Below are 23714 nucleotides of genomic sequence, written 5' to 3'. Positions count from 1 at the left end.
GGTTTTAACAATAAGTCCATAAGTGACTTTGGAGGCCAATTCTGGATCAACACGTCCTTCCACAGTGGGGACATTGGTTTCCGGGCGGGAGTTGATCATGGTGAGGATTTGCAAATCGTGCCTTCCACTTAGCACATTTTTTTTAAGCATTATTATATCTTCTGCAGTTATAATAATAATGGTGTTAACATATAGGGTTGCCATATGCCTGGAATTTCCTGGACATAGTCAGAAGCAGTGTCTGGCTGCAAATCGCTGAAATGTCCACGGAAATCCTGATGTATGGCAATCCATGTCAGAAGTCCAGATTTTGCTGAATTTCCTTTAAAATAGCTCCAAAACATTTTTTGCTCAACAAAAAGGGCTCAGCAACTTTCGTGTCCGGAAAGGTTAGCTAGGGATGTGTGAGAGTTATCCTAAAAACTTAAAATGGGTAATGCGTCTTCATAATCAAGCTCAGCATCTGTTTCCGACAGTGCGGTAGGAGTCGGTATAAATATGCATTATCATTCACGTTCTTACTTACCTGTAAACATCCTGCAATTAGGAGCTGAGATGCTGTGGGGGATCATTTAGGTAAAAAGATAATTTATGTGACACACCACCTAAAATGTACCTTCTCCAGTATTTGTTAGCACACTTTATTTTGGCGGTTTGCATCACAACAAGCTTTTGCATTGTTGTTGTGAGCTTATTCATGAGGCTCACCTACAATAATTAGCCACACTAATGCAAGGAACCCCTGTAGTTCCTAGTGTAGGGAGAACTCCCAAGCCTTTGCTGCAGAGTCTGCTGGAGGAAATGCATACAGGTATTATGAGTTGCATAATACCATATCATCAAGACTTCAAAGTCCAACGTGGTGTGGTTACACAAATGGGTTAATACTGTGGAGACGGGGGTTCAAAACTCCCTCTCAGGCTACAATTCTTTATCTACCTACCAGGAGTAAGTCCCACTGAATTCAACTGGGATTCCGTCACCAGGAAGAAACCACAGCCTCGTTCATTCTGCCCCTTCTGCTATAATTAAAAATAATTCTCAAGAACTTGGACTGGTTCCCATTCATGGTGGACACCCACATTGTTTAATAACCCAGAATATAGTGCCCTGGCCCACAGATCTATGAAATTTATTCATAGATCTATGGCCTGAGGCATTACAACTTAAAATGGCGGGTGACCACCATGGATGGAATCAGAGCTAACAACCGTCCACCACTGAAATGTATATTTTTTGGGGGGGAGGCAATGGGCAGCACAGTGAATGGTGGTGGAGCTGAGTCTGGAGGGTGAGGGGTCCTGGGATCCTCAGCCAGTGCACAAAATGGCTGACTGCATACAGCAAGCCTGGCCCTACCACCGAGTTAGTAAAACAGAAACAAATGCTCCTCTCCAGATATGCCCTCAATATTGTGGCAGGTGAAGTAGCCCTTAGATTCATTACCATCTGCTAAACCCAGAAATGGAATGTTATTTTATTTATTTTGTAGCGGGGGTGGAAAGAGGGAGGGAGGGATTAATCGTTAAATTTAGAAAACAGATACTGTCTGTACTTGACTTCTTTAAAACTGCATTCATTTGTGGAAACTGAAGGACTTCGCATTAAATAACTACAAAATGGCTGTGAAGAAAAGAGGGGTGGAGATGGTGAGAATGGAAATATGTTTACATCTCAGTGCTTTCGAGACGAAGCTGAACACCATTTTGCAGCTGAGAGCATTATGCACAGCATTCAAGCTGCCCTTGGCGGTGCTGGTATAATTAAGGGTGTGTGTGTGTGTGTGTTCATATATATATATATATATATATGAAACAGACTGGAGGGTGTTTAACCTCTTCTCAGCCTTTCCCTCATTTTCCACCAATCTGCGGAAAGACCTCCAATGACCCATGTACACTAGTCTGGTTTCTCTGTGGAGGATGACATTGTTTTCTCTTTCGCAGACTGGACAGTTTGGGACTTGTCAGTGTTCGCCGCTCTTCCCCCGCATCCGATCTCTGTATGGTGTTTCCACTGCGTTCCCCACCTGTTCTGACCCCTTAACTTGAGAGGTCGCATTCTGGAAGCCTCTTGTATGGCAGCGCTGAATTCTACCTCGGGCCAGCCTGCTCAGTCAAGCCACTTAATTTATACACCAGGCCGCGGCCCGGCAAGCAGTTCCTGGATTCCAGGTGCAATTATGTTTAAAGGAAAACACGAGCCATTTTGCGCACCCCAGAAACTCGGGAGAGTTCAAAGGGGCGAAGACGTGTTTCACACCATCCATAAAGAGTCTGAAATAGATTTGAGAGCCAAGTTTGTAATTGTTACGGACATTTCTGAGCCTCCTAACTGCGACGGCTACGACAGGGTTGTTTTTCTAAGGTGACATCATCCCTGCCACAGGCATTATGGAATCCTTATGTAAGTGGCTACAGACTGGCTTCTAATCTGCATTACTGCAGCTTTAGCAAACATAAAGGAGAACATATAGCATAGCTAAACTCGAGATCTGTTTTCCTGGGATTGTGCAACACACTGTGGGTACAGCTAATTAGGAAATGACTCCCCCTCTCCCCCGCTCTACAGCCTTCTTTTTTACTCCTATAATTTTCCTGTTAAAGATACAGCGGCAAAATGCGCTAGGTTTGTTTTTTATGGGCCTTGGGAAATGTATGTTACATTGCACAGCAAACCAATTTTGCACACGCGAAAGTATGTTTCTTGAAAAAAAGGGAAAGTTGTCATCGTTCTGAGAAGGCCAGCTGGCTTGAAATTGCTATAGACCTGGCCTTTTTGATAACGGACTCTTCTAATAATTTCCAGGGTTCCAAAACTACTATTTCACCCTTTCAGCTTCCACACGTTGGAAGATGATAAAAAACAGACGTGCTGGGCGGGGTGTGTGTGTGTGAGCTAGTGTGATCATACCCACTGCCCTCTCTCACATGGCAACTTTCTTGTATGGATAGACTATGATGAGGGCTTGGAACAAGGGTTCCCAAAGTGGTTCTCCGGGGGGGGGGCAGGGGAATTACCTAGAGGGCCCTAAGAGGCAGGTGAGGCAGCAGGGGGGGCAATGGAGGTGTAAATGACTTTCAGACTCTGAAAATCTGGTTTCACTGCATGAAGGGTACCAATTTTGTTGAATTAATTAAGCTAAATGGTTTTACTTGGACTTTGATTGTATGTGCAATTAATGGTTACCGTTTTGAATTTTATTGATTATCAGGGTCTTTAGTGGATTGTGCAAAGTGCTATTCTGAATCATGCTTCAGGGGCACCAGGGATGTGTTTATTGAACCAAGGAGGCAGTGGCCCAAAAGAGTTTGGGGACCACTGGCTTAGAGGACCATTCAAGATGTTGTTGTATCAGATGTTTTCAGTGGGCAGGGCTAGATTTGCAGGATTTGTATGCCGCATAATTGTAGAAGCCCCCAAGCCAGGCATAGGGAAACTCTGGCCCTCCAGATGTTTTGGGACTACAATTCCCATCATGCCTAGCTAACAGGACCAGTGGTCAGGGATGATGGGAATTGTAGTCGCAAACATCTGAAGGGCCAGAGTTTTCCTATGCCTGCTCTGAGCAATGTACACAAAAGATAAAACATACATTAAAGGTACCAATAAAAGTAAGTGAAAGTTAAAAACAAGTTGAATTTTAAAAAATTAAAGTAGAAATAAAACCAGCAGTTGAAATGTGCGTGTGTGTGCACGTGTGCACATGCCATATCTACATAATAAGCAACTATCTTACTTTTAAAATACATCTGAAGGCAGCCCTATTTAGAGAAGTTTTAAATGTTTAATGCTGTATTGTGTTTTTAATATTCGGTTGGGAGCTGCCCAGAGTGGCTGGGGAAACCCAGTCAGATGGGTGGAATGAATAATAATAATAATAATAATAATAATAATAATAATAATAATAATAATTACATATCTGGGTAGGTTTGCCTGTACAACGTATTTTTTTAAGCAGCAAAGGTACCTGCCTAATGTCAGAGGGCAGATGTTCCAGAATATAGAAGTTGCCACACTGAAAGATCAATTCTTTGCTTACTTATTTAACTTACAAACATTGTCCTGCGCTTGCAGAAGTGCTAGTTCTGCAGATCAAAACGGGCATCTCTGGGGTAAGGGAAACTAGTCCTAAGCTTTTGAAGGCTTGCTCATGTGGGGGAAATGTGGGCATTGGCTCATTTGTAAAGAAAAAGAAAAAAAGGGCACCCATTTAACATTACACGCATAAGAGCGCAGAAGCAGAAGTGAAGACAAATGCATCCTTCATTTACCAGAACAAAAAACTGAGAGATGGGCTTTTTGAATTAGTCGATTTAGTAACAGATAATGCAGAACACTTGCTGCGCTTTATGCCTGACTTAACGAAAGCTGTTGCGGAACTGAGGCCTTTTTGAAGGAGACCATTAACATAACCACTGGAGCAGCTGTTCTGAAGCTCAGCAGATTAAAAGAAGAACAAACTGGCTTAAAAATGCATTCATGGCGATCCAGCCAGGGAGCTGTTTGTATGTACCCAATGTGGGTATCTGTGTCTAGATGCAGGTACACAGCGCCCAAAATCCTCACCAATGAACTTCATAGTTGTAGATGAGGAAGCCCATTTGTCTGCATTTCATTGGATGGGCACATCAAATATGAAGATAGTATCAGCTATTTACCCAGCAATGTTAAAAAAGAGGGGAGGGAGAAAGCCACTGGATCTGGGCCACTGTCTATAATCCTTAGAACATTTCTTTCTAAATTATATTAAATCCCTGCTGGAGTGACTACAAGCACTCTACAATGCAGTGTTGAAATCTGATTAATTTTTCACACCCAAAACTCTTATATTTAATTCAATTATTGGAAAAGAAAATGTTCTCGGATTCTTGGAAATTCTATTTTTGTGTGTGAAACTCTCTTCTGGAAGCGACTTCAAACCTTAGACCTCTCGCATTTCTGTGTCTGTGCATAATTACGTGCATGGAAGCTCGGATCAAGATGCAGCCCCAAACACATTTCTCAGGCTGCAAATTCTACACAGGGCTACTCAGCGGCACTTAAGAGATTTGCACTCTCAGTTAATTTTACGAGTTTTTAAAAGGCATCCCATTGTCCCCAAAGCAAAATTTTATCAGGGACTGCTAGCTGCAGATAGGTTGTCCTTCTAGGGGTGACTGGCATGTAGACACCCCCCCACCTATAATTTCAGGAAAATCAGAGGCTTATGTTCCCAAAGGTTTCTGTGAATCAATGTCAAACACAGTTCCAAAGATCTACTGCTTGAAGGCTTTGTCAATCACGTCCAGTTGTATTATGCAGCAGAGCTCTGCAACAAGACAGGATGGATTACAGGGGAAAAAACAAGTCCCCAGTGCTATGCCAATGCAAAAAAAGTGCCTCACCTCAGGAGAGTAAAATGCCGGTGTGTGATTGGAACTGAGTAATTATAAACTTCTGTAGTACAGTGGTACCTCGGGTTAAGAACTTAATTCTTTCTGGAGGTCTGTTCTTAACCTGAAACTGTTCTTAACCTGAAGCACCACTTTAGCTAATGGGGCCTCCTGCTGCCGCTGCGCCGCTGGAGCACGATTTCTGTTCTCATCCTGAAGCAAAGTTCTTAACCTGAGGTACTATTTTTGTGTTAGCGGAGTCTGTAACCTGAAGCGTCTGTAACCTGAAGCGTATGTAACCCGAGGTACCACTGTACTTTAAATGGCATTTGGATATTTCAGCATGGGGGACGCGGGTGGCGCTGTGGGTTACACCACAGAGCCTAGGACTTGCCGATCAGAAGGTCGGCGGTTCGAATTCCCGCAACGGGGTGAGCTCCCGTTGCTCAGTCCCTGGCTCCTGCCAACCTAGCAGTTTGAAAGCACGTCAAAGTGCAAGTAGATAAATAGGTACCGCTCCAGCGGGAAAGTAAACGGCGTTTCTGTGTGCTGCTCTGGTTCGCCAGAAGCGGCTTCGTCATGCTGGCCACATGATCCGGAAGCTGTATGCCAGCTCCCTCGGCCAGTAAAGCGAGATGAGCGCGCAACCCCAGAGTCGGTCACGACTGGACCTAATGGTCAGGGGTCCCTTTACCATTGCCTTTTTTTCAGCATGGCACGGCAGAGTTTCCATTTGGAAAGCACACATTACAGGAGCTTGTCCCAACTCAGCATTTGGCGAAGCCACCTTCCTTGGCTGAAATAAGGGAAATCTTTAATCCTACAGTCCAAGTTGTATTTGTTTATGGGGGGGCTCCCACTTTTCTGGTGCCTATATGTCTTATTACTTAAGAGTATCTACCGTATTGGCCCGAATATAAGCCACACTTTCCCCCCAAATTCTGACCATGAAAAATTAAAGTGCGGCTTAAATCCGCGACCTTACAAAAATTGGCTTTTACGATATCGCTGCTTAAGCAGACATACAGTAAAACGGCATGGTTTTGAGTGCCTCTGGAATTTTATATTCGGCTTATATTCGGGTATTGTCTCCTCTCTCTCTCTCTCTCTCTCTCCCCCCTTGAATTTTGAAGGTGCAGCCTATATTTGGCCCAATACGGTATTACTTAAAACTAACCATAAAATACAGAGATAAGAACCACATGGTCTTCATCTTTTTTCTGAGGCTGGTGCAACACTCACTGGAATTTCTGACCCTGTCAGTTCTCCCTCCAACGCCTTTGGTGGCACAGAAATATTAGAACAGATGTTTTGCTTCCAAACAGCATGGGTACATCTTGTAAAGTATCTCAGAGGTCTTACAATGTCTTAAAACCCACCTACATTACGCTTTTGATTATATTTTCAAAAATCCTTCAAATTTAATTGGCTGAGTCAGTAAAAAGGCAAATCAGCTGAAAATGTCTTTACCCAGTTGTAGCTATGAATGGGGGAATCTGTCAATTCTTATTTCTCTCAGTTTCTAATTTTTACAGTCTGTTGTCATTTTGTTTTAATGGCCTTATGAAAATTCATCGGTTTTTTGGTGAGGATTTTTCTGAGTATGTACATTTCCCCCAATATAATGCATTTTTAAATGTTATTTTCACCCAGTGTGTTCATTCTCGTACACATTACTTGGCTGAAGGATTGCATTGCAAAATTCAGAGACGTACCCATTTTGAATATTGGGGGCAACCTGTATCAAATTGTCTTGACCTAAATCTTTATAGCCAAAGCTGTGTGCAGTTTGTACTCACCCTTTCCCATTCCCCAGAAAGTTATGTGCTGACAAAAGCTGTGCCACGTATTCTTTTAGCTGACATAATTCTGCCATTTTTGCTACTTTTGTTTGACTTGTTAGCCATTGGAATGGACAAAGAGCTGAAAAGATCCACTCATAGCAGTGAAAACCTTCTTTAGCCAACCCTCGTGATTTGTGAGACTTTACTAGGTGTTGTCCACGTTCAAGTAGATCTTCACATCCATATGGACTAGAGGCTTGTTCTGTTTTTTTTTTTAAAAAAACGAAAGCATAACCCCAAATTCTCTCGAAGCCAAATTCTCAAGCCAATAACACGTCCTGCACTCCCCCCCGCCCCGTGTTCCCATGAAATCACTGAAAGACACAGTCCTGGCATATAAGAAGAGCTGAGGGGAACCAGAATTTAGCAGCATGAGCTGCTTATATGCAAATCTCCAGTCCCCTTCCTCTTGCAAGCATTCCCCTCTCGTGACTGAGGTTAAGTGATGCTTATGTGTAATTCAAAGAGGACACTTTGTCAGGATTTCTCCTAAACTAAACAAGCCCCATGAAAGTCAACAGCAGAAGGGGTGTGGGATAGGCCGTTGTGTGTGCAGTTGTTGACAGGGCGAACAGCTTTTCACATTAGGGATGCGATGGATTAAAGAAAGGTTAAAAAAAATGACAGCAAAAAGAAAAACCCTAAGATCTATTTTGAGCTTCTCCAAATGCTCTTTCAAGATCAGAAGGTTTCTGAAAGAGGGAAAAGTGCTTTAAAGTGCTAATTGTCTCTCTCTTTTTCATATATTTTTTTAATTGCAGACGGCACGTACTCACTAGTCCCGAGAGGGTCCTGTGATGCTAGGCTGAGGGCATTATCTTACAGTGCAACTGTAGACATGCCTACCCAAAAGTAAGTCCCACTGAACTGAATAGGATTTACCCGCAGGGATGCGGGTGGCGCTGTGGGTTAAACCACAGAGCCTAGGACTTGCTGATCAGAAGGTCGGAGGTTCGAATCCCCACGACAGGGTGAGCTCCCGTTGCTCGGTCCCTGCTCCTGCCAACCTAGCAGTTCGAAAGCACACCAGTGCAAGTAGATAAATAGGTACCGTTCTGGCGGGAAGGTAAATGGCATTTCTGTGCGCTGCTCTGGTTCACCAGAAGCGGCTTAGTCATGCTGGCCACATGACCCGGCCAATAAAGCGAGATGAGTGCTGCAACCCCAGAGTCGGCCACAACTGGACCTAATGGTCAGGGGTCCCTTTACCTTTATGCAAATATAGGCCTGCAGAAACAGTTTGTTCCATTCTCCTCTAAATGCGAAGCTGAAATAGGGGTGGGGAACCTGTTTTATTAGACTCCAGCCCCCATCAGTTCCATCTAGAATGATCAGGATTCACAGGAGTTGTAGTTCAACATCTGGAGAGGTGCAGGTTCCCTACTGCTGCACTAAAGCATGGGTCATAGGAGCCAACTCCTAGGGGCCATGGGGGCTTCGGCCCCCAAAATAAAATATTTGAGGGGGCTGGGCCCCCACAAAGTCGATGGGCATTCCCATTGCAATGATGTGTGTGCACTGCATCATGTGACTGATTATGGGGTGGGTGGGGCTTATCTGGGCCCCCACAATATTTTATTCAAGTTGGCACCCCTGCATGGAGCAGAGTCTTTTTGGTGGTGGCACTTATCTTATGGAATTACCTTCTCTGTAGTCATGCTTTGGAACTGAATTACCTGGCTAAATGTATTATGGCAGACTGTTTCAGAAGAGGGTGGCGCAACTGGGAGAAGTTTGCCCCCCTCCCCCCTCCCCAGTGATTTCAGTGTTGGACTGAAAACAGAGATGGGAAAAATAAGAAAGCTATGGATAGGGAAACAATATATCTCAAGATTTGTTAGAGCAAGGAAACAAACTCTGGAGTCTTCTTGTTCTGCTGGGGGACAATTTCAATTCAGTTCACATTTAAAAGGGAACCTACCTAATTTACAATTACTACAGTCCTTCAAAATTCACACTTCTCTGAATTTTGCAAGTAATTTGTGCAAAAATCCATATAACAGGGGGAACTGTGCGTGCATATGTTAATAAAAAAACATACAAAAATGCACTATATTAGGGGAAATTACTTTGCGAAAATGTGTATATAAGGTAGAACTGCATACAAAAATGTGTATACGATGAAAAGATCGCATTAACATGCTGGTGAATTTTTATAAAGACTTCTTTAAAAATTGAAAACTGGCTTGGAAATGCGGAGAGCTGAACTTGAATGTGGAGACTGGAAAAAGGAGAAATGGAGAGGGAACCAGAATGGACAGATCTGTCCATTCCTGTAAGGGGTTTGGCTGCCTTTATTCCTCCCCTCCAAGCTAAACCAGGCAGCTGATGCAGAACTGATATTGAGAATGCCTACGGCTTTCAGAACAGCAGGCTTTGGAATGCAACAATCACCACCAGTCATCAATATCAGCCTGCTGGATTCCCTCCAGCATGAACCTCCAGGGATCTTGGTAGCTTCAGTGGATGAAAGAAGATGGCAGTAGGAAGCAGTGAATCACTTTGCCCTTTCCCCCAGCGCTCATAGCCCCCAAGTTAGAATTGTGTCCTTATTAAATCATAGAACTGTAGTGTTAGTAGGGATCCCAAGGGTCATCTAGCCCAACCCCAAGCAATGCAGGAACCTCAACTAAAGAATCCACTGCAGATGGCCATCCAACCTCTGCTTAAAAACCTCCAAGGAAGGAGAGTCTACTACCTTCCAAGGGAGTGTGTTCCACTGTTAATACCTCCATTGTCCAAAATCATTGTTGCTTATTATGCAATGGTACTGAGAGGCACATGGGAATAAGAGATAAGGAGCTGCCCAGAGTCATCCAGTGGGCTTTGTGTATGAGAGATGACTGAAAGAGGAGGCATGGCTTGGTAGCAGTTAGGGATGCAGGAGATATTTTAATGTAAACCTGCCTAATTTACAGTTCCTCAAAGGATTCATGGATTGTAGTACACCTGTCCTTCAAAAGTCACACTTTTCGAAATTGTGCAATGCAATTCCCCCATCGAAAATGAAGAGCAAAAATGTGTTAGGGAATCATTCTGCAAAGAAACAAAAGTAGAAAGTTTCTAGAAGGTTCCAGAGTTTTTCCTTTATGTTTGGGAGTGGCACTCTGAGCTTAATTGGCATTGGCTGGAAGGGCCAATAGGACGTCGACCACTTTTTGCAGATGCCTTATAGCAAATGTCTGTCTGAAGAGTTGTTGTTTAGTCATGTTCAACTCTTCGTGACCCCATGGACCAGAGCACACCAGGCACTCCTGTCTTCCACTTCCTCCCGCAGTTTGGTCAAACTCATGCTGGTAGCTTCGAGAACACTGTCCAACCATCTCGTCCTCTGTCGTCCCCTTCTCCTTGTGCCCTCCATCTTTCCCAGGGAGTCTTCTCTTCTCATGAGGTGGCCAAAGTATTGGAGCCTCAGCTTCACGATCTGTCCTTCCAGTGAGCACTCAGGGCTGATTTCCTTAAGAATGGATAGGTTTGATCTTGTTGCAGTCCATGGAACTCTCAAAGGTCTCCTCCAGCACCATAATTCAAAAGCATCAATTCTTCGGTGATCAGCCTTCTTTATGGTCCAGCTCTCACTTCCATACATCACTACTGGGAAAACCATAGCTTTAACTATACGGACCTTTGTTGTCAAGGTGATGTCTCTGCTTTTTAAGATGCTGTCTAGGTTTGTCATTGCTTTTCTCCCAAGAAGCAGGCGTCTTTTAATTTTGTGACTGCTGTCGCTATCTGCAGTGATCACGGAGCCCAAGAAAGTAAAATCTCTCACTGCCTCCATTTCTTCCCCTTCTATTTGCCAAGAGGTGATGGGACCAGTGGCCATGATCTTCAGCAAGCCATTCCAGTATCCCTGATAAGAAAACTCCATGGACAAAGCCTGAAGAGTATTGCCTGTCAATTCTGCTGAAGGACTGTTGCTGTAATTTACGATGTGTGGGAGATAAGAAAGACTTTTGTTTGAAAGTGTACTGTTAATTGCTGTTTATTTTAACTGTTGAAAATATCTTTGCTATTGTAATGCTTGTACCCGGACTGGGAATAAAATTGCTTGACTGAGACTTCACAGAGTTTGTGAGTCATCTTTATAATAACTTTGTCATTGTACACCACTTCCGCGAGAGAAAGAAGATAAACTCTTCTAAACAGTTTAAAAGAGGTATTACCTAACCACCAGTATCTGCGCAGTGAAAGTATGTGGACGATAACCTCTAATAAAATGTGTCTTTTCGAGAAATGTGCATAAAAATGTATATTCCTGATTGTAAAATGTGGTGCATGGAAATAACATCCAAGATGCATTTATCTGCATCTTGTGTATGCTAGGAGACACAGGCACCAAAATACTTATGTATTTTCATGAGGACTTAAAAATCAAAACAATCACATGCTGATGCTGGAATATTGCAAACTGAACTAAAAATTGGAAAAATGAGAAACCGAGACACACCAAGACTGACAGATTCATCCATCCCTAGCTGCAGTACATGTAAAAAGGATCTAGGTGTCATAGTCAATCATAACCTGAACATGAGCCAGCAATGCGATGAAGCTGCTAAAAAACCTAATGCAAACTTAGGCTGTACTAACAGAGCATAGTGTCAAGCTCAGGTGAAGGCATAGTTCCATTGAATATTATGCTGGTCAGCACACATCTGGAATACTGTGCCCAATTCTGGGTGCCACATTTTAAGAAGGACATCAATCTACTGGGGAGCAAGACCAGAGGAGGGTGACCAGGAAGGTGAGGGGTCAAGAAACCAAGTCCTATGAGGAACAGTTGAAAGAGGCAGGTACATTTAACCTGGAGGAGAGAAAAAATAAGAGGACACATGATTGTGGTCTTCAAATGTCTGAAGGCCCATCCTGCAGAACATGGAGGAGACTTGTTCTGTTTTGCTCCAGAAGGCAGGACTAAGACTAATTGGTGGCAATGACAGGTCAGCAGATGTTAGCTAGTCATTAAGAGAGACTTCCTAACAGGAAGAGCTGTTTGGCTATGGTGCAGAGTGCCGAGAGAGAGAGAGAGAGAGAGAGAGAGAGAGAGAGAGAGAGAGAGAGAGAGACGGTGGCTGGAGGTATCTAAGCAGAGGATGGATGGCCATCCGACAGAGATGCTGTAGTCACAGATCCTGCACTGAGCAGAAGGCTGGACTCCAAGGTCTTTTCCAAATCTGTGATTCTTGTGCCAAGAAATTAATGCACATACGTTTCCAGTACCGTGACATTCTTCTCTTTCGCGTTGGCTCGACGCAGCAGGAAAGGACTAAAGATGTCGAGAGAGTCCCCCTGGGGATTTAAGCTGCCAAGATGAATAGTGGTGCTGGAAGAGAGGCAGCTAGCAGAGTCCTTTATGAAAAGCCCTCCCCAAATGGTACCTGCAGGCAAGGAGGGCCTAGACTGTGAACAGTATAATGAAGGCCGACATTTCCCCTCTCACAGTAGCTTGCAAAGCACGTCCAAGAGATCTCACAGCCAAAAAGACTCAGTTCTAGCCTACCATTTCCTTCCTTGTCTTTATTGAAGGCTTAAGCCCAGCAGCTGATGTTAGATCTCTTTCCCAGCCCAAGACAGAGTTCACAGCAAAAACTCCCTCTGCAGGCAAAGTCTGTTGGCAGAGAAGGGCTAAATCTCCCTAGTTAAGGAGTGGAGAAACAGTGTTGGTCTTGGTCCTGGTGAGAGAGGGGATGGAAATGATTGGCATTTGTTTTTTGCTTTGGCTTTTCACCTGCTGTTGCATCTGTACAATGAGTATTGGTTGCTGAACATTTTGAGTGCTTTACTGAAGTCAGAAATCAGTACTATACAGTCATACCTTGGAAGTCAAATGGAATCCATTCCAGAAGTATGTTCGGCTTCCAAATTGCGGCTTCTGATTGGCTGAAGGAAGCTCCTGCAGCCAATCGGAAGCTGCGGAAGCCCCACTGGACGTTCGGCTTCCAAAAGAACATTAGAAAACCAGAACAGTTACTTCCGGGTTTTGATCATTTGGGAGCCAAAACATCTGAGTTCCAGGGTGTACGACAACCAAGATACAATTGTATACGGTATGGTGGGTGCATGGAGTGTGATTGTTGAGTGACTGGGTTTGCTCTCTCTCAAACCTCTTTTCTAAGGTGTCAATCAGCGCTGAGACTGCTCTGTCTAGGAGGGCAACTCTCAGGGCTGGTTCTGCTGCAGGTCAGCACGGAGACTCAGAGATGATTCTTTATTCAAGGAAGCAGAATCCAAACATAGAAGCCTATGAACAAGACTGGCTCCAGTAAATCAATTTCCAGACCTGACAATCTGTGACTCCTTTAAGTCTCCCTGTCCAGCTCTTTCCTCATCAGTCTTAAACTCTGTCGGGAACGGACTCTCTGTGCTCTCTGAGCTCTTTGCTCTTCTACATGCAAAGCCCTCCATGCCTTTGGAGACAAGGGAGGAAGGGAGATGAATACAGTAGGACTGGCTGGCTCCTTTGAATCTGTTGCAGCCTCAGCCCTCACCTCCTCCTCAGCTGCCTGGCCTACATCTGCAGTGCTTTCTGCCTCTTCTTCCTCTCTCTCACTGAAGCCTGTTGCTTGTTCAGCATCCAACCATTCTGCCCACCCGTTGGTCCTCTGACCTATCTTCAGGATCCCACCACCACTCCCTTGGCTTTTCTAGGGGGTTCTCCTGCTGGAGCCTCCCACCACTCCTCCTCATCCAGCCAGGCCCTGACAGCAACTGACCTTCAGAAATATCATGTGTTCTGACCAATTTGTTGAACAAACAGTGTGTTTGTGTGTCCCACTCACTGACCCTGGAAGAATTGTTAGGAAATGTGCTCATGAATCCCCTGTCATTGCTGGAGGTGACTGCTGGACATTCAGGAACCCATGGGCCCATGCTCTCAGTTAACTGTCAAACGAATTACAGCAATCTCTAATCAGCCAAGGGCTTCATTAATCTGATGATGGTGCAACATGAAATGGAGCCTGCACATTTCCCTGCAAATGGAAAGAATTACTGTTCCCATCACGGTGGTGTTCTGTCTGTCCTTTTTGATGATCAGCAACTGAGAAGGACTTTGCTCATATTCACTGCCAAGAATATTGTTTTAAAATTGTATTTTTAAAGTTACAAAAGATGCAGGCACCCACTTATACTCTTGAGCAAATCCACATTGCAACTAAAAAACAATTGGAATCAAAGCTAAACAGAAGAATCTGGAAAGGAATGGAATTGGGGAAGGGGTGGTGAGGAAGGTCAGTGGATGAAGGGGGACTTACATTTTTGAGTTCTGAATACAGTAAGGTTTTAGTCTGTTTCGTGTTTGTTCTTAAACTCAATAAAATTATATATATATTTTAAAGAGAGTAAAGGTAAAGGGACCCCTGACCATTAGGTCCAGTTGCAGACGACTCTGGGGTTGCAGCGCTCATCTCGCTTTACTGGCCGAGGGAGTCGGCGTACAGCTTCCAGGTCATGTGGCCAGCATGACTAAGCCGCTTCTGGCGAACCAGAGCAGCACATGGAAACGCTGTTTGCCTTCCCACCAGAGAGGTACCCATTTATCTACTTGCATTTTTTGACGTGCTTTCAAACTGCTAGGTTGGCAGGAGCAGGGACCGAGCAATGGGAGATCACCCCGTCGCGGGGATTCGAACTGCCAACCTTCTGATCAGCAAGCCCTGGGCTCTGTGCATATAGCAGCAGACATATTCAAAATACCCCACTTTGAAATTAGACTCAGAGGGCAGTGGTTTTCAAAACTTGTTCTAGGATCAGACCTAGCATCTGTACTCAAGAGTTGGTAGGGTCACTGGCGTTGACACTTGCTCTGCCCCCAGCAACTGGTGGCGAATGCCAATTTTATTTTATCGCAATACAATGGAATCATGAGGCAGCAGGAGAATTGTTGGAAATTTAAATGGTGTCACATAATATTTTCTGAAATGAACGTATAGCCTGCACGAGCACCCAAAGTATATTCTGGGGCTCAACCTTGCAAAACTCTGGCTGAAACTGAACACTCAATGCTAGTTTTAGCATTATTGTATGTTGAAATGTAAGAAAAGCTGAAAGTCAACTTATAAACGAGGCAGAGGGTATTCTGTATTTTTTGTAATAATTAGCCAGTGCCTGGAAAGGATGCTAAATGAGAAGAACAGTACTATTTAATTAATAAGGTAAAAAGGCAATGGTAAAGGACCCCTGAAGGTTAAGTCCAGACAAAGGCGACTATGGGGTTGCAGCGCTCATCTCGCTTTCAGGCCAAGGGAGCCGGCTTTTGTCCACAGACAGGTTTCTGGCTCATGCAGCCAGCATGACTAAACAGTTTCTGGTGCAACGGGACACCGTGACGGAAGCCAGGGCACACAGTAACACCATTTACCTTCCTGCCGCAGCAGTACCTATTTATCTACCTGCACTGGTATGCTTTTGAACTGCTAGGTTGGCAGGAGCTGGAGTAGAGCAACGGGATCTCACTCCATTGCAGGGATTCAAACCACCGACCTAGTGATCAGGAAGCCCAAGAGACTGAGTGGTTTAGACCACAGTGCCACCCGCATCCTTTATTTAATTAATATCCCAAAATGCACACAACTTGATGGAAATAACATACATTTCCCAGAATGAAGCCAGATGAGTTGCAGGAACCTCGCTCCCGAAGCAAATCACTGATATATTTTATTATGTGTTTAGGACTGAGCAACAATCTGAGGTGGATTCACCCCACTGTACCCCAAGAAACTATCTATCTATCTATCTATCTATCTATCTATCTATCTATCTATCTATCTATCTATCTATCTATCATCTATATCTATCTATCTATCTATCTATCTATCTATCTATCTATCTATCTATCTATCATCTATCTATCTATCTATCTATCTATCTATCTATCTATCTATCCCATTTCTAAAAGCATATTTGTTTTATAAAAAGAGTTGTTACTAACGCAACCATTGGAAACGCCACCAGGCAAACAAGATACTCTCAAAATTGTAATTAACTTTTTATCCAGGCATGGAGAAGAGCCAGGATCATAGCTGTTGGCCTCTGTGCATAGGCTGGCTCTGCACTTCTCTGCTTTTCAATGGAAGGTGAAAATGGACTACAGTTTGTACACCATTTATATGCTTAGCAAGAGAGAGAGAGAGGGAAGCAAATGCATCTTCATCACACAGGAGACTGCACCTATAATCTACCCCTGGTTTCGTCCATACAGGAGCATAGCTATGTATGAAATCATTTGCTTACAAACAAGGATCATAGGATCATAAATGGTATAAATAAAAAGACCAAGCCTTCTAATGTCATTTGTATAGCATACTAAATTTGCAATGATATCTACAACATTTGATTCATTATTAGCGGTCAATGTACATGTACCTGGTTTAAATAAACCAAGTGGAGTGGATTAAATAAAAACAGCAAATGGAAACAGGACAGAACTGCTTGGCTCTGTTTGTTTAAAGAGGTTGGAAAGAGGGGGGAATGGTAAGCAGGGTGGGGTAGGGTGGTTATGCTTCTATTCTTCTACTTAGTGTATATGTGGGGTTTTGTGTCAGCGTTACTTGTATGGGTTCTCTTACTATTCTCTTGTTGTATTTCCTTGGTGGTGAGAGATGTTGAGAGGTGGCTTAGGGTGTGGTTGGTTGTCTTTGGTTGGCTGTACTGAGATTTGGTTTTTGTGTGTGTGTTTTTGGGGATCAGGTTAGCCAGATTGATTCATATATTGTCACCGGGTTCTTGTTGTTGTCTTGTCGGGCTGTGTATGTGATAAAGGGGAACCACACCGGGGTGAAGGTGTCTTCTTCTATTTGTCCCCGTGTCTGTCTCAGTTTAGTGGTTAGTTTTTCTAAGAAGGCAAATCGTTTGCTTACAAAACAGCCCTAAGCCTCTATTGCAGCGAAAGTCCACCAGAGGGACCCTTCAGACTGTGACACTTTAAAAAACCAAGGCTACAAATCTGGAGGTTGCATTACCTGTGAATCCTGCACGGCAGCTGCACACATAACCCGATGCTCTCTGGTAGCTGAACTCCGAGGGTAGCTCTGGTATTCTTCCATACCAGCTCGACCATGATAGTTCTACACACTCACTTCCGTGGAGGCAGGGATTACTGCTACACTCGTTTATGTCCGTTTCACAGTGAGACCCTGCATAGCCTGCAGAATTGAGAAGGGGTTGTAACTTCAGGTTGTTGAGGACAGCGATCTCATTGTTCATTATTTGGGCTTGTGCTATATTCGCCGTGGAAGCAGCAAAGATAATATTGCAGAACATCTAAGGGGCCTGAAAGGATGGGGCCGGGGAGAGTGAGGAAAGCTGTAGGAGAAATCAACCCACTTCTGTATCCATCTTTTTATATTATTATTAATTGAATTTATACACAGTCATACCTCGTGTTGCGTTAGGTTTATTTTGCGTCTTTTTGGCTTGTGAACACAGCAAACCCGGAAGTGTATCCTTCCGGGTTTTGTCATGTGTGCGCGCGCAGAAGCGTTCTGTGCACTTTGCGCATGCGCAGAAGCGCTGTATCGCACCGCACCGCACGCGTGCGCAGGAGCGGTGCTCTAGTTACGGACTTTTCAGGGTGCAAATAGCACCCCGGAACAGATCGAGTCCGTAACTATCACTGTACTGCCCTATACCTGGGGGTCTCAGGGCGGTTCACAGAATAAAATCAAGATATAAAACCACGAAATACACAATAGAAATAAAAACAACAACCCAATAGCCACCCCCCCCCAAAAAAACCCCACATTTTAAAAGGGCATAGATCAACCAAAGGCCTGGTTAAAAAGGAACATTTTTGCTTGGCGCCTAAAGGTGTATAATGAAGGCGCCAGGCAAACTTCCCTGGGGAGACCATTCCACGGACGGGGAGCCACTGCATGTATTTGGCATGAAAGCCGTGGAAAGAGGAGTTGGATAGAGTTTCAGCCAGGCAAGACACATGGACTCAATCAGTGGCTTGTAGGGAAGTCATAGTCGCTCAGCCTATCATCACTAACTAAGAGCTGAAAAGCCACCCATTCAATAGGTGCACACTGCTGTCCCTTATCGCACCAGTTTAAAAAATAAAAAGCAAATCAGAAGAAGTGCAGGCAGGGTGATCTTCAGCAACTCCATGCAAGTGCATAAAAGCTGCTGGATTTGGTAGCTAGTGCGGACCGTGCCAGTCAGAGAATCTAAACGTATTTATGTTTTTAAAAGCTATGGCAATGTGTTCTGGCAATGCCTTGTGAAATTGCCATAGCAGGATTAAGCAGGGCTTCCAGACCTGAACCATTAGGGCCCTGTACAACTCACTGCATCACTCTGCAATTAAAAGGAATGGAATAAATAATGCATACTAAATCCATATATTATAAACTTGTTTCAATTGCCTAATATTATTTTGCTGACATTCAGCATATTTTGGTACAGACAGGCTCACCCGAACCCCCATTTATGTACATTCAACATGTGCACAACTGTGTACACGAACATCATCGTTATCATCATTATTATTATTTATATACTGCCCTGTACCTGGAGGTCTCAGGGTAGTTCACAGAACAAAATCAAAATACAAAACCACAAAATATACGATCCAAATTAAAACAACAACCCAATAACCCCCCCCCCAAAAAAACCACCCACATTTTAAAAAGGCATAGGATGGCACATTGCACCGAACCTGGAAGTGACCCACAAATGTCATAAAGATGTCATTGAAACCTCACCAAAAGGGCAGAACGGGATGTTTGCATGCTTTTTCAATGGGTTTCAATAATACACAATTTCACTGACACGTGTGGTGCCTCAGAATGTAAAGGTAAAGGTACCCCTGCCCGTACGGGCCAGTCTTGACAGACTCTAGGGTTGTGCGCCCATCTCACTCAAGAGGCCGGGGGCCAGCGCTGTCCGCAGACACTTCCGGGTCACGTGGCCAGCTGACAAAGCTGCATCTGGCGAGCCAGCGCAGCACACGGAAACGCCGTTTACCTTCCCGCCAGTTAGCGGTCCCTATTTATCTACTCGCACCCGGGGGTGCTTTCGAACTGCTAGGTTGGCAGGCGCTGGGACCGAGCAACGGGAGCGCACCCCGCCGCAGGGATTCGAACCGCCGACCTTTCGATCAGCAAGCCCTAGGCGCTGAGGCTTTTACCCACAGCGCCACCCGCGTCCCCTTCGCCTCAGAATGTAACCCCCCGGTAAACCGTGGAGGGCTGCCTGCATAGAATTCATGCTGCTATGGTGCATAATTTAATATATTTTTATTGTTTGTTTACACAGAGAGCTCACAACAGTTAAAGAGAGGGGAGCTTGTGTGAGAGAGAAAACAGAGTTTACCTGGCCAGCAGTGGCAAATGTAACTGTCCACTGCATCCTCGCAGGTAGCATTGTTGAGGCATGGGTGGAACCAGCAGAAAGGAATTAACGTTTCACAGTGAAGGCCCATATATCCGCTGCCTGTACAGTTGCAGCTATACCTGCATTGCAATAAAATTGATTAAATCAATGCCATCCTCGGTCTGTGGGCTCGTCTTTGAAAAATCGATGCTCGTGCAAAGATTTTCAGACCCACATTTGCTTCCACCCTTCTTTCTCAGCTGTTGCATCAAGGCCCCTCCCCGGTATGTTTCTTTAATTTTTTATATTGAATCAGATTCAGAAGGTGCCCTTTCATACTTGACTGCCTCTTCTACACTCTTGCAGTGGTCCATAGCCCCTTGGGTGTCCCATATCCATAGAGAATGAGCACGTGTAGGAGAGGTGCCTGGAGGAGCAGACTCCACCCTAACCATAAGGTAAAGGTAAAGGGACCCCTGACCATTAGGTCCAGTCGTGACCGACTCTGGGGTTGCAGCACTCATCTCGCTTTATTGGCCGAGGGAGCCGGCGTACAGCTTCCGGGTCATGTGGCCAGCATGACTAAGCCGCTTCTGGCGAACCAGAGCAGCGCACGGAAACGCCGTTTACCTTCCCGCCAGAGCGGTACCTATTTATCTATTTCCACTTTGACGTGCTTTCGAACTGCTAGGTTGGCAGGAGCAGGGACCGAGCATACAGGAGCTCATCCCGTCGCGGGGATTCGAACCGCCGACCTTCTGATTGGCAAGTCCTAGGCTCTGTGGTTTAACCCACAGCGCCACCCGCATCCCCGCGTCCCCCTAACCATAGATGTGTTTATTACAGAGATGGGAAACCTGTAGCCCTTCAGTTGTTGTTGAGTTCCAGCTGGAGATGGGAATTTATTATTATGATTATGATTATGATTATGATTATGATTATTATTATTATTATTCCGTTTGCCTTTAAAGGCAAGCCTACCAATTCACACTTTCCTAAACAACGTGCAAACCGAAACACAGCTATTCTTTGAAATTTGCACTTCTCCGCATTTTGCAATAAGGTTCTCCAGCCAAGTACTGCATGCAAAAATGCATATACTAACGTAATGTTAAGAGGTATTTATTAGAGCAAACAGCACACAAAAATGCATTCAGGGAAATCGCTTGCAAAATGTACATATTCGTCAAAGCAGCATACAGAAACATGTTTCCTAGGAGAACTTTGCACTAAAATGTGGGTGAATTTTCATGAGGATTTTCTTTTTTAAAATGCGAATTGTTGTAGGAATGTGGAGAGCGGACTGAATTTAAGATTGGAAAAAATGAGAAACTTACAGAACTGAAAGGAATAGATTTGTCCATCCTTAGCTCCAGCTTCCATCTGACCCAACTAGCTGAGTCAATGAATGATGGGAATCAGAGTCCAGTCTCCTCCAGAGAACCACAGTTTTCCCAGCCTTGATTCATCAGAGCATCTTATAGCTATACACCTAGTTACACTTTTTGATTTCCTGTCTAAGTTCCCTCTTCATTTTCTGCCTATCTCACTTACTTCTCCATTCCATTTCAGCAGCCTCCACTTCTCTTTTTCACAATTTACCTATCACCCACTGCTTCATATTCCCAATGAGTCGTACTTCTTAAGAATCTATCTATAATACGCATTTCTTTTTCCCAGTATTAAATCAGAAAACATAATACCAGTGTACGACGGGTGTTCCTGAGTAAGAAAGTTTCTAGATGAGAGGTTCACGTGAAAGGCAAACCATTCCCCCCGTAATCCCTAGATCTGACATGACATTTTGCTTCTCGTTTGGTGAAAACCTTACATTTGAAATGGGCAGATTTATACTTCCAATTGTCAAAAGGTGAACTTTCAATTTTCACAGTTCATGTTCATGTGCATGCTCCTGAATTTGCACCCACCTGTCTTCAAATTTTATCATTCCCCAAAATCAAATGGTCTAGTTAAAATCAACCATCGCCGTTCAAAACTGTCTTGAGAGTCACCTTTGTAAAGTGTGCATGGATAATGTCATTAAATAGTTTAGTGAGTGGGTGGCACTAGCCTTTGTAGTATCTGGCAAGAGCCTGGAGTCTCCTGTTATTGTTCTGTTCCTTTTTTAAGAGAGATAATAAACGTTTGTCTAGCTCCCTGGGCTGCTGTGTCCTCTAAGCCTTTCATGACATTCATAGTACTCATTTGCATTTCAGTTTATCTAATGAGAGCAGAAAACCTGTGTCTTTATTGGAAAGATTAGTTCAGTGGATAGCTTTATTGGCATACACCGACTGCATAGTAGCATAAATAATTGCTATTGTTCAATTCAAGCAGAACAGGGAATTCTCCCTCTGTGTGACATCTGTTCTGCCGCGACAGGAGAATGCAACGCTTTTTGCGTTCAATGTTTAATTCCAAAGTCTGCTTTTGAGACCGCTCAGCTATTGATCAGAAACCATTTCAATCTGAACAGGTCTCTCTTTTTTAAAAACCACCACCACCACAATTCATTGGATTCAGATATTGCAGTTATCTTGAAATGGATTCATATCCAGTCACTGGGAAACTATGGCTCAGCTGTCACTGAGGTGGCAAACCTCTCTTTATCTGGGCCTTTGGCCTGTATCACTTCAGCCAACTGGTTGGGTGTCTCCCATGAATAAATTCACCCCCATACAAAAATGTTTCCTGTGCAAAATAAAGTGGGTGTCAGTGAGGAAGGTTGCAGCCTAGCCTTCCTCTGGTTTCGTGTTTTAGTCGGGAAGAAGATTCAGTCAGCGGCTTGAAGTTGTGTAACCCAGCCATAGGTTTGTCAGCTCCGTGAGAACAAGGCAATATTTAACTGGTTTTAATTTGGTAGTCTGTTTGTTTCTTTCACACACAAATTCAAAGTTTTGATACTTTAGTGTGTTTTGTTTTTTCAGGGCTTGCCTGGCAGTTGTTGCTAAGTACCATATTTTTCGCTCCATAGGACGCATTTTTCCCTCTTAAAAACTAAGGGGGAAAGTCTGTGCATCCTATGGAGCGAATGCAGGGGGGAGGCAGACAGGAAAAGCCCCCAAGAGCCACACACAAGTTTCGTGCGGCTGTTGTGGGCTTTTCCCCAGGAGGGAGAAGGGACTGAAGCGGCCAGTCAGTCCCTTCTCCCTCCTTGTAGAAAAGCCCGCAGGAGCCGCGCGCTCCTTAAAGGGTGTGCGGCTCCTGTGGGCTTTTGCGGGAGGTGGGGGAATTGCCATAGCCATGCGCAGCCTCTCCAGCTGGGAGAGGCTGCACAAGGCTAAAGAGGAAGCCAAGGCAGCGAGTGGGATGGATCACGCTCGCTGCCTTGGCTTCTTTGCTCTTTGGGGCTGGGCGGGGGGGAACCCGGGCTTCCCCCACAGCCCCGAGAAGCTCTAGGAGAAGCGGACAGGCTGCACGCAGCCTGTCCACTGCTCTTGGGGGCTGGGGGGGATAATATTTTTTTCCTTGATTTCCCCCTCTAAAAACAAGGTGTGTCTTGTGGCCCGGTGCATCCTATAGAGCGAAAAATATGGTAGTTGCTTTGATACCCAACATCTGGGAGACTACAGGTCTCCCATCGCCGCTTTAGACACTCTAATGCATGGATGGCTAAATCTGTGCCCTCCAGATGTTGCTGAACTACAATTCCCATCAGGCTTGGTCATCATAGCCAAAGGATTATGCAGTCAGCAACATCTGGGGGGTACAGGTGAGCCACCTCTGTTCTGATGTATAAGTGGAGCTTGGTACCAGACCCCATGGGTGTTCATTGAAGCAGGTATTTTAAAAGAGGCTGGATGTCCATCTGGCAGCTGTCTACCAGCTCCATCTGGTATGCAGGCTGAGACCCTACCTGCCTGCAAACTGTATCACCAGAGTGGTGCATGCTCTAGTTATCTCCCGCTTGGACTACTGCAATGCGCTCTACGTGGGGCTACCTTTGAAGGTGACCTGGAAACTACAACTAATCCAGAATGCTGCAGCCAGACTGGTGACTGGGAGTGGCTGCCGAGACCACATAACACTGGTCCTGAAAGACCTACATTGGCTCCCAGTATGTTTCCGAGCACAATTCAAAGTGTTGGTGCTGACCTTTTAAAGCCCTAAATGGCCTCAGCCCAGTATACCTCAAGGAGCATCTCCACCCTCATTGTTCAGCCTGGACACTGAGGTCCAG

The 23714-nt window shown here is 44.6% G+C and overlaps 1 protein-coding gene and 1 long non-coding RNA gene across 2 annotated transcripts in view; both read right to left on the bottom strand.

Annotated features, from left to right (window-relative positions):
* LOC128415374 (uncharacterized) overlaps nucleotides 1-23714 on the bottom strand; it is a 207592-nt gene that overhangs the window by 117161 nt on the left and 66717 nt on the right. The gene's annotated exons all lie outside the window — the stretch shown is intronic.
* The window catches only part of CRB1 (crumbs cell polarity complex component 1), a 153737-nt gene that overhangs the window by 69765 nt on the left and 60258 nt on the right, over nucleotides 1-23714 (bottom strand). Inside the window, exons 4-5 of the mRNA XM_053391485.1 lie at nucleotides 19535-19674; nucleotides 17179-17361 (exon numbers count right to left, since the gene is read on the bottom strand). Coding sequence (XP_053247460.1) covers nucleotides 17179-17361; nucleotides 19535-19674 — 323 coding nt within the window. The remainder of the gene's footprint in view (nucleotides 1-17178; nucleotides 17362-19534; nucleotides 19675-23714) is intronic.

Source organism: Podarcis raffonei, chromosome 6, assembly GCF_027172205.1.
Source record: "Podarcis raffonei isolate rPodRaf1 chromosome 6, rPodRaf1.pri, whole genome shotgun sequence".
Classification (NCBI taxonomy): domain Eukaryota; kingdom Metazoa; phylum Chordata; class Lepidosauria; order Squamata; family Lacertidae; genus Podarcis; species Podarcis raffonei.
Note: the sequence above shows the minus strand (reverse complement) of the source record. Positions and strands in the feature narration are given on the sequence as shown.